General features: G+C 39.1%; 1 protein-coding gene across 2 annotated transcripts; it reads right to left on the bottom strand.

The window, feature by feature from the left end:
* Positions 1-2,438: 2,438 nt before the first annotated feature.
* Positions 2,439-11,642, bottom strand: tab1 (TGF-beta activated kinase 1/MAP3K7 binding protein 1). Of its 2 annotated transcripts, none has more exons than XM_039656590.2 (11): positions 11,498-11,642; positions 10,230-10,360; positions 9,515-9,665; positions 8,407-8,493; positions 8,090-8,219; positions 7,785-7,901; positions 7,481-7,592; positions 6,413-6,557; positions 5,303-5,516; positions 4,501-4,654; positions 2,439-3,027 (listed from the first exon to the last, which is right to left on the bottom strand). In XM_039656590.2, exons 1-11 carry the CDS (start codon positions 11,591-11,593, stop codon positions 2,817-2,819), a joined length of 1,548 nt encoding a protein of 515 aa, XP_039512524.1. In that variant the 5' UTR covers positions 11,594-11,642; the 3' UTR covers positions 2,439-2,816. The 2 variants fall into 2 exon arrangements, with proteins under 2 accessions (XP_039512524.1, XP_039512525.1); XM_039656591.2 differs by having other exon boundaries at positions 8,090-8,198.
* Positions 11,643-12,030: the final 388 nt, after the last annotated feature.

The following is a 12,030-nucleotide window of genomic DNA, read 5'->3' as shown; positions in this document are numbered from 1 at the left end:
CTGCAGGAGTTTCTTCCTTTTACCAAATATGAAACGTTCTTATGAATATGACGCACAGGAAGTGACCTCATTTAAACCTTTTCAGCGGTACATCTTTATAAAACACTGACTGATATTCAACTATGATCTCACCAGAATGATCTCGCATATGAAAACTAGTTGTTTTTAGACACATAAAACATCTGTAATGTGATTTTGGTTTGCAATCCGTCACCTTCCCGTTTCTATCCAGAAGTTAAGATAGCATAACTCAACAACGTAACAATTGTTATATTCATTTATTGTAATTAGTGAATGTTTTTTTTTGTTCCTCACATTTGTTGTATTATATTATGATAATTGTTGCTAATGTTCAAGCAATTAATTTAATAATAATAATAATAATAATATATTGGGTTGGTCTGATGTTAGTTATTTTTTACTTGCCCCAAGAAATGTTAATTATAAATGATCCCTAAAAGGATATATATTGTGAAGAACTTCTACATTTTGCATGGTAAATATATTACACCCATAAACAAAAAAATAAATGCTAAATAAATATGTAAACGTAATTGAGTCGTTACAAAAGTGTTTAATGTTAATGACAAAAATAAGTAAAATTCAGAAGTTCTTTATTATGTATTCTTCCCATCTTAAATGTGTCCCAATGGAAAAAATACTCAAATAAAAATAGTTTTTGGTTTGTTTATCCTTCAGAATGTTTGATGAAATATGATAATGATAATGCAATATCTATCGTCTGAAGCATTCCTTCCTGTCTGTATGTTGAAACCTGTTATTTTAATACTCTTTTGGTTCAATAATTAAATGTATTTTTATAAACTGGAGTGTTGACAACATTTCCCAAAATCAGTAATTCAGCACAAAGTTATTGTAAGAAAAATGATCAAACACACACACACACACATACATATATACATATTTGTATATATATATTTGTTGCAAAAGTTGCAAACCCCACAGAACATGAACTTCTCTAAATGAAACATATTTGACTCTGATGTTGACAGATCGTGACATGAAAAACTTCTGAAAGATCTGAGTCATCTAACCCTTCAGTTCTTCTTTGTATGAGCAAAAGTAGCGTCCGCACACAAGTACATGCAGGACCTGATCATGTTGTGAAGTGTTCGTGAACACCAGTATGTGTGTGTGTGTGTGTGTGTGTGTGTGTGTGTTCTGATCATGGTTTCTCCATTAGAGGATTCATCATTAAAATAACATGTGATGTCCAGGAAATTCAAAACAAGAAGTCTCGCTTGAGATGGAAGCAAATCCACTGGTTATAGCGCCACCTTGTGGCTCATTCTGAGAAACACATTGCAAATCATGCATATTGAAAATCAAAAAGATCAGACATTCAAAGACAGCTTTTTTTGCACATGAAATGACTTGTACATTAGTTCTTCCTTAAATTAAATGAACGAAATAATCAGTGAGTTGCTCGTCTGCAAGTGCATTACAGCACAGAGTCAGAGGAGGGATATCGGCCGATATATGTTCATTTTAAATGTTATCGTCGGCGCCGCAATAAGAACATTTGGCCGATATGTTAAAGCTGATAAATAATGGATTATAGGACCCTGTTCGTCATGATGGTTTTGAATTGCTTGAAAATACGGTTCAGTGCAACATGAGCAGCGCAACTCTGTCATAGAAGCTACATCAAATGAACAGAATTAATTCTAGAACATTATAATTGTGTGCTTGACATGGTTTCAATGGTGAGACTTGCTTTTGTAACCAGACTGTCAAAAATGATAAACAAATTCGGATTTAGATTTATCGGGCGATATATCTGTTATCGGCCGAAATGGACATTTCAGTGCATCTGTAAGAAAACTTGAGCCGGAAATAAGAGCCTCTACTGTTTATTATAGGAAACAGAAACACACACACACACACACACACACACACACACACACACACTTGCTTATCTTACCGGAAACAGACGTCAAACTTCACAGAAGCAGAAAGAAGCTCAGAGAAATGAACGGTTATAAGACTCAAGGACAGCACTGTCATAATAACACACACGACACAGCCGGTGTCTCCTGTGACACTGACGCTTCTCACACACACACACACACACACTCCACTATCATGCTTTCATGAAGGGAGAGTTCACCCAAACATGAACATTAGCCCATGATTTACTCTCCATCAAGCCATCCAGGTGTGTATGACACTCTTCATTCAGACAAACACAATCAGAGTTATTAATAAATGTCCTGACTCTTCCAACATTTATAATGGCAGCGAATGACCGTTTCTGTTTTTAAGTCCATAAAAGCATATCAATTTAACCATATGATGATGGATAGATGCACTTTTATGATGGACAGATGCACTTTTATGATGGATAGATGCACTTTTATGATGGACAGATGCACTTTTATGATGGACAGATGCACTTTTATGATGGACAGATGCACTTTTATGATGGACAGATGCACTTTTATGATGGACAGATGCACTTTTATGATGGACAGATGCACTTTTATGATGAACAGATGCACTTTTATGATGGATAGATGCACTTTTATGATGAACAGATGCACTTTTATGATGGATAGATGCACTTTTATGGAATTCAAAACAGAAACAGCCATTCACTGCCATTATAAAGCTTGGAAGAGTCAGTATATTTTTTAAGATAACTCTGTGTTCATCTGAAAGAAGAGTGTCATATACACCAAGGATGGCTTGAGGAAGAGTAAATCATGAGCTAATGTTCATTTTAAACTGAACTATCCCTTTAACCACAGACCCAGAGTTCACATCCCGCACTCGACGAGCTCGAGTGTGTCCCGTCACTGTGGGCCCATCTCTCCCGACGGGCCGTCGCTGTGGTCCATCCCCCAGAGCCGGTAGAACTGGCTGAAGTCCACGTATGGCGGCACGCGGCCGGTCTCGTCGGGTTGAGCCGCCTGGCTGCGCCGGAACAGGCTGCCGTCCCCCGAGCTGGAGCTGGAGCTCTGGGTGTGTGTGTTCGTCGACTGCAGCGTCGCTGTGGGACTCTGGCTGAGGGGCGGGACACACAGAGAGAGAGGGGCGGAGTCAGAGAGAGGGGCGGGGTCAAAGACACAGGTGAGGATGGGGGCGGGGTCAGAGACAGAGAAATGGGTGGGGTCAGAGACAGAGGTGAGGATGGGGTCAGAGACACAGGTGATGATGGGGGCGAGGTCAGAGACACATGTGATGATGGGGGCGGGGTCAGAGACACACATGAGGATGGGGGTGGGGTCAGAGACACAGGTGATGATGGGGGCGGGGTCAGAGACACACATGAGGATGGGGGTGGGGTCAGAGACACAGGTGATGATGGGGGCGGGGTCAGAGACACAGGTGATGATGGGGGCAGGGTCAGAGACACAGGTGAGGATGGGGGCGGGGTCAGAGACACGGGTGGGGGCGTGGTCAGGACTCTCACTGATAGACGGTAAGGTTTCTACGGTCAGGGGAATCAGAGGAGTCATTAGACTACAGTTAAGTGAGGGGCCGTGGAGAGAGATGTGTGTGTTATTGATCTGCATACGCTTATAAACTCAACTACAATTGCTGAGGCGCAGGGTTACTATAGTTAACTAAAACACTACTTGAAATAAACTGAAATACAATATATATATATATATATATATTTATATAATTGTTTTATTTTTCTAATTTTGATTTAGTTTAACTTTATAACTAAATAAAACAAAACAAAAATGATAGCCAAAAATTTGGAATAATTAGGATTTTAAAGGTGCCCTAGAATGTGAAATTGAATTTATTTTGTCATAGTTAAATAACCAGAGTTCAGTACATGGACATGTCATACAGTGAGTCTCAAACGCCACTGTTTTATCCTTAGTACTTAAATCTCGTTTTTGAAAAACAGGCGAATCTCCACATAACACCGACTGTGACGGAACAGTCGGGATCATTAATATATGTATGACTCCAGACATTTGCATATGCCAGCCCATGTTCACTGACAGGCGGAGCTGCGCAGTCGAAGCATGGCCGTCGATCAGTGTTCGGACGTACACACGAACACACAAGTGTTTTTTAGTTTCTTCATCCGAGCCTCTGAAAGGAACAATGGGTTAATTTTATTTTCTCTGGAAATTTCCAAACATTTCACTGACGACTGTTTCCTCAACTTGGGCCAATAGCTGTCCTCGGATCGAGTGACTAGTAACGTTACACTTTCTGATGTGTATTGTTCAAGTTCAGACGGGTAACGTTAATCTTTCTCTCAAAATCGTTCAATACTGTTTATTTCAACTAACAACTTACTTCTATCAACTAAATTATGACTATTTTTGATCTAAAAAACACACTAACATTATAAGGACAACCCAGGAAACATTATAAAATAATTTAAAAAACATTATAAGGCACCTTTAAAAATGGTTGGTTGGGAGAAGTCTTTTCCGCTCACGAACACTGCATTTATTTCATCAAAAACAAACGTGTGTGTGTGTGTGTGTGTGTGTGTGAGAGTGTTACCCAGCGGTGGGTGTGTCTCCCTCCAGTGTGGACGCTGTGTTGGAGCCGTTGGTCAGTGTTCCCTGCGCCGGCATGACCAGTGACAGTGTGACGCTGGTCTTACTGGTGCTCTGATGATTCGAGTACGGCACCGACACAGGGTAGATCCGCCCGCCTGCAATCACACACACACACATCACTCGGAGTCAGTGTGTGAGGATGCAAGACTCATAAACACACACTCTGCATAAATGCACCTATTTGTGAAAGAATACAAAATTACTTATTTTGAACTATTTATACACTTCCAGTCGACAGTTTTGGATCGGTAAGATTTTTAATGCTTAAAAAAAACAGCAATTATGTTAAATATTATGAGAATGACTGTATTCTATGTGAATATACAGTAAGGTGTGATTTATCATCATTACTCCAGTCTTCAGTGTCACATGACCCTTCACAAATCACTCTAATATGAGGATCTGATGATCAACACACAGTTATGATTATTTCACAACAGCTTTCTATTTCACATAAATGCTGCTCTTTTGAACTTTCCATTCATCAAAGAATATGTTAAAAAAAAATGTTTTCAACACTGCTAATAATCATAAATGTTTCTTGATCATCATATTATAGTGATTTGTGAAGGATCATGTGACATTGAAGACTTTCACAGTTTTACTGTATTTCTGATCATGTTGTTAAAAGCATTACAAATGTGAATCTAGTCAAATATCAGCTCTATTTCTAGAGGCGTCAGTTGAAGAATAATAGCAGAAGTGTTGAGTGTTGTCCGTGAGGCGATGATCAGCTGGTTCACCTTGTGTGGGCGTGAGAGAGCCGTCCAGGAGTGTGTCGTTGATGACTCGGATCAGCAGAGTCATGTCCTCGTGTTTGGCGCAGTGTGCCGCTCTCTGTCTGCCGCTCACGTACACGTCGTGATGAAGGCGCTTGACTCGCTCCACCACCGACTGAGCCGCCGCCTCCAGGGTGCCCTGCTGGGCCAACTCTGCAGCTACCATGGCAACCACCTCCTGCAGGGCATCATGGGAAATGTAGTTCAGGATATCAAATCTATGCCACTGTTTTTGGAGCCTCAGAAATAGAGTTCGGTTCGGCAGCTCTAATTTAAATTCATCATCACTTCAAAATTTTGACCAAAAAAAATTACGTTTTTTTTTTTTAATTTTGTTTTTATTATAATTTTTTACTTGATCGAACTTGGTAAAGGTTTTGGCACTTGCATATTTGGAACACAGATTGTTTAGATTTATAGCTTTGATTTTCTTGCAGTTTTAGACTAAAATGTGTTTTTCAAAATATATGTTTTATTTCATATAAAAAATGTAAATAGTATTTTTGTGCGTTTTTAATAACAATAAAAGTTAATTTTTTTTTTTTTTACTTTTTCCCTTCAGCAATAATCTGCAGTGTCGTCTTTAAAAAGACATCAGACTTACGCCTGTCGCTCTAAAGGCCATTGCACACCGAGTCCGAAATTTTCGTTCGAAAACACCGTTCAAACGGTTGCTACAGACGCGAAAAACGAAGAAAATTGAACTTTATAGATTGTTATATGACGGACGAGAGCCTCTGAGGCCGTGTGCAAGCGTGATTGACATAATGTGAGGTCGTATTTATTTTTTAACATGCGAAAATTTCAGATTCAGTGTAAAAGGGTCTTAAAGCATTCAAGATTTACGACAGTTAAAGTTGGAAATTTAGTTTTCAGGTTTATGCTCAAAAAGTGAATAAATGGATTTTAAATACAGTGTATATCTAATACAGCACTATAATATCCATACAAAATATTAAATATATAAACATTATCGAACTACAATATGGTACAATAATTTCATTGAAATTAAAAAAAAGAATTTCGGTCATATTTGATACTGTCGTGTAACTCTTTATTGGTGCGGGCGATCACCTGGTTGACCTGCTCGGGTCCGTGGGCCGACTCCAGCGCTTTAATGAGGCCCTCTGACATCAGCAGCAGGAACCCAGTCACGCCCTCCAGCGATTGGCCACCGTGGATCTCCGGCTCGGAGATGATTGGCTTATGCTTTGCTGCACTGAGGACACATGACCAAAACAGGACCATTTAGTCTGTGCATTAATTAGGGCTGTGAAACGAATCATCACCGTTAATCGCATCCAAAAAAGTTTGTGTTAACATAATACATATCTGTGTATAATTATTTTGTGTATATATAAACACACACACACACACATGCATATACATAATTAAGAAATATTTGCATGTATATACTGTTTATATATAACTCAGATTATATATATATTTGATATATAACTAACAAATTTTTCTTAAATATGTATATGTAAGTGTGTGTATTTATATACTATACAAAAAATAATTACACACAGATATATATTACGTAAACAAAACATTTTTGAAGCGATGAATCGTGATGAATCGTTTGACATTCATACTTTTAAAAAGAAAAACATCTTGGGCATTAATATTGGGAATTTTTTCCATTTCATCTTCTTGTTTTACCAGTTTTCATAACGTATGAAATGCAAGTGTGTTAATGTACATGATAAATATGAGTACAAATAAATATGAGTTGATTTGTGCGATAATTCTGATGAAAGGCAAACAGAAATTTCTTAAATGACAACCAATGTGTGATCAGTAATCGCAATTATAATGGTGAGAAATGACTAAATGTGACTAAAATATGAATATATTACGGTTTTATTTGACCAAGATGAGACTAAAAGAACTTGGATGACTAAATATGATAAAAACAAATAATAAGGACATTTGACCAGAACTCTTATTAGCATTTATAGCATTTAATAAATTATGCGATAGTTTTGTGTGATTATCTGTATTAAGTTTTATTATGTGTATTATTGTTCAACAGCTGTCATCATTATAAAGTGACATTGACAGGCAGGGGCTCTGTGTCATGTTCACGTCTTTGTTGGTGTGTGAGACACTGATGCGGGATCTCCAGGTGACACACACCTCAGCACGTCGATGTCTGTGTAGTTGAACTTGACTTTGTAGTCTCCGATGCGTCGAGTGCTGCTCTGACCCGAGATCAGTCCGGTCTGCCTCAAGCGCACCGGATCCAGGCCTGAGTTTAACCAAAGTGTGTGTGTGTGTTACTAACTTCACATGAACACCCTAAAGCATCACATCAACTCCGACGACGCCTTTAAGACACACGCCGATTACAATCAGCAACAACACGAATCACTAATAAAGACAGTTGCAGCATGAGCGTATGGAGGTGTGTGTGTGTGTGTGTGTGTGTGTGTGTGCTGACCCAGCTGGGCGAGTCTGGTCAGCTCATCATCGTTGTCGGTTGTGTGCGCTTGGCCGATCTGGATCACCTGGTTCTGACCGTCACTGGTGGTTTTACAGAGAAGAGCCCGATTGGTTCCTGAAACACACACACACACACACACACACTGATCATCATCACATCTGCAGAAACCAAGAACTACACAATCCAACAGGTGAAAGATTTGTGTGTGAGTGTGTGTTTGTGTGAGAGAGTTTGTGTGGGTGAGTGTGATTGTGTGAGTGCGAGTGTGTGTATGTGTGTGTGTGTGTGTGTGTTGCACATACCGACGTTAGCGATGTAGAGTTTATTATTGTGTATCAGAGCGACTATCGCTGTGGCTCCTCCTGAAACCTCCTGCTCTAAAGCCTTCAGTCGCTCGGCCATCTTCTGCGTCTGAGGGGAGAGATACACACCCTGACACACACACACACACACACTCATCACTAGTGCAACAGTAAAAAGACGCACTCAAACAGTGTCGCGCGGGTTCCCAACGGTGTTTAAGCGACACACATCCGTATTGTGGAATATTAATGATTGATATGATGTGCTGTGAGTTTCTCGTGTGTGTGTGTGTGTGTGTGTGTGTGTGTGTGCTCACCTCAGGAAGCTGTGTCTGGAGATTAGCCTTCTCAGCGAGAGCGTCGTCAATCGTCTCAAAGTAGCTCTTCTCTACGACATCGAACGCCTGAGGGTTGAAGAGACACCGATCATCCACGTGACTGAGAACTAAACATTAAATAATAATGCGAAACGCCTCGATATCTGACGGACTGCAGATTCATTATGTGTGGAGAGATTGCTTTATCAATAAAATTAAACACTAATTTCACATATATTGTCTTTCAATAATTCAAATGGTTTACAAGTCTGTTTACAAGGGTGACCTGTCACTCACAGGAGATCAGCCAATAGAGAGCCTAAGTCCCGCCCCTCCGCTTCCGGCTCATGGGACCTTATTTCGGAAAAAATATGAATGGTAGTCAATGGCGAGAGACAACTTATCTTTTATCTGCCCTCAATTACACATATGATGTTTGTCAATTTAAAAGATATTTCTGAAAGTCAAAAACGTCGCGGTTTGTCATAAAACAGAAGAGTAACATTTAGTTTTATGTGATAATCGCTCTATGAACTACATTTCCCAGGAAGCGAAACAACGAGTGAGATCCGCTGCTCGTGTGTGTGCAGTCTGGGACAAAACACTCGGGTATGACGGCGTAACGTTACGATTATAACGTAAGACTGTAGAAACAACGACAGACGTTAGCCTCAGCAAAGTTAGCTTCATTCATTGGGAGAAAATGTGCGCCTTTGGGGTTTGTAGTCTTTGTAATTACGTATTTTCACAGTCTTATACCTCAACGGTTTTACATCAAACTGCGACTTTCTTTACTTTAAAATGTATCTTTTAAATTGACAAACATCATATGTGTAATTCAGGGCACAATTCAAACCAGATCAAAATATTTGTCGTCTCTCGCCATTGACTACCATTCAATATTTTTCCGAAATAAGGTCCCATGGTGGTCGACCGGAAGGGGAGGGACTTAGGCTCTCTATAGCAAACCACAATCAACTCCCCACAGACACAATCAAGCCCCGCCCACATTTGTTCTTGTTCCTGAAGCGATTCAGTCGATATACGACACACTAGAGGAGAGAAGACCAGCGCAGCCCGCGTGTGACAGCCGTGGACGGGCCGGTACCTGTGAGAGGATTCTGCGCAGGTCCGAGTCGGTGTGACCGGCGCTCAGCTGACCCAGCAGGAGCTCGGCCGTCAGACACTGAGACACGAAACTGGACACGCGGCTGCCGTCGTACCCGTTAAACACCCCGTACAGGAAGCAGAACTCCGTGCTGAGGAGGAAACAGGAAGTGACATCAGGTCACACTGAGCATGACTCCGCCCCTCTGGTGCTCTTCGGTCACAAACAACCGAGATTATTTAAATGAAATGAATGTACTATATTTTAGTTTGAAAAAGTTTTTAATTTAATCATTTGTATTATATGGCACCACTGAATTATATTCACGCTGTATTTATAATCCACTTTTTGAGCTTAGACCTTAAAAATTACATTTCCATCTTAAACTGTGGAAGTGAAAAAGTTGCATTTTTAATTTATTGTTTTGAAAAATAAGCAAAAAATACTATTTTACATTTTTATATGAAATACATATTTTCAAAAACGAGTTTTACTCGAAAACTGTGAGAAAATCAAAGCCATAAATCTAATCAAGCCGAGGTTGATCTCTCAGTAAACGAGCGTCTAGTGAGTGTGTGTGTGTGTGTGTGTGTGTGTGTGTTTGTTCACAAAGCAAGTGCCAAAACCTTTACCGAGATACGTACCATTTTTCGAGGAGCACCAGAGGTTATGATATTTGTGTGTGTGTGTGTGTGTGTGTGTGTGTTCTGTTCACCTGAAGCGCAAGTGTCCGTCTTCGTTCGGGTGGCTCTGGGTCCCCTTCCCGTCGGGCCCGTATGTGCAGTTCGGGGCCGACCCGACGCCACACAGCTGACAGAGAGGAAGATCATCGGTCCAGCTCTGATGCTGCAATCACAAACACACACATCTGATCCGTCACACACAACACAGAAGTCTGTCATATCGGATACATAAAATCATAAAGTGTGCTTGGGACATTGATTTTAATGGTGAGACTTTTGCTTTTAATCAGGCTTTCAAAAATTACATAAAAATTTTGATTTAGATGTATCTGCCAATATATCAGCTATCAGCTTTCAGAATAAAAAAGTATCAATATAAAAACATTAATATAAGGAATAATAATATTTTCATATCGCACAGGGTCCGTGTTATTCTTACTATAGTATTAATAGTAAATTATGCGTGGTTACAATAATCTAGCCATATATTAAGTTCATGTTGTTAATTAATATTACTCAGCACCTATCTGTGTAATTATGCTGTAACAATGACACCTTATAATAATATCTATATATTTAAATATTGTATCTAAACATTCTTAAATCAAGATAAATCTACTCGAAAGTCTTGTTAGTGAATATAACAGTGAAGCTCGTTGGAACAAACTGTGATGTTGGACTGACAAAGCCGTACGAAAGTTTGAATTTAGTGGAAAGAGACAGAAAGACATTGCTAGCATGTTTGAACATGAATTTATAGTGTGCCTTTAACTATAACAATATCTACTAGTGGACTCAATTCAAAAATAAACTCAATTCAAAGGGAAAACGAGATGATTTTTCTGACAGCACATATTTGATCATATTTTAAGCACAAACTCACTTCACTTTTCAGAAAACAAGATTTATTATCTGAAGTAAAAATATCTTGTTGTAAGGATTATTCGATATTTGTGCAGAAAAACAAGAACTTTTAGACTTTCAGGCAGGATTTTATATAAACATTTCTTTTGTAAACATTGGGTTAGGTCCAGAGACTGTCAGTTATTGTGCTAGAGTGTTTAATATTACACGATAAAGTAATACTTCAGTCCATTGAGAAGAGTAAACATCGGAATTAATGCAGTAAAGTCAGAGATGTACAGTAGACTGCCGAAGCTCAACACACTGAATAAGCACTAAAACTCAAGATTAATTCACTTATGACACTTTTAATACGCGTGTGTGTTGAATCTATAGACCATCCGAAAGTAAACGAGTTATAATGAGTGTTGGCGATTAAAGAAAAGGACTTTCTTACGCTTTGCATCAGACTCCTGCGCTGGGCCGCCATCTTGACCGGAAGTGAGTGCGCGTCAGATCTACAGCTCATCTGTGCGCATGCGCGCCTCAGCATTATACCAACTGCATGACTTGGAGATCTGTCCGGGTCCCTTTCTTTCTTTCTTTCTTTCTTTCTTTCTTTCTTTCTTTCTTTCTTTCTTTCTTTCTCTTTTAAATAACGCTCTAGAAAAAAGTCGAAAATATCACGTAAAAATGTAAACGATCACATACGAAGTGAAGTCATAATTTTTTACTTTTTATGTCATAGTTATAAATTAAAAAGTCAAAAGTATGACAAAAATTCTCAATCATGGCACACTAAGGCATCATTATTCAATTAAAAAGTCGAAACATGGAGATAAACTAACAATTATGACTTTCCATGTCATAACTGTGACGTTTCGAGCCATAATTTAAACTTTATTTAATGAGTATGACTTTTAAATCGAAATTTCAACATTCCAACTATAATTATGACTTAGTATGTTAATGTTACAATATCGAATTTTC

This window comes from Pimephales promelas, chromosome 8 (assembly GCF_988280905.1).
Source record: "Pimephales promelas chromosome 8, fPimPro1.hap1.1, whole genome shotgun sequence".
NCBI lineage: Eukaryota > Metazoa > Chordata > Actinopteri > Cypriniformes > Leuciscidae > Pimephales > Pimephales promelas.
This window is presented reverse-complemented; position numbering and strand designations above follow the sequence as displayed.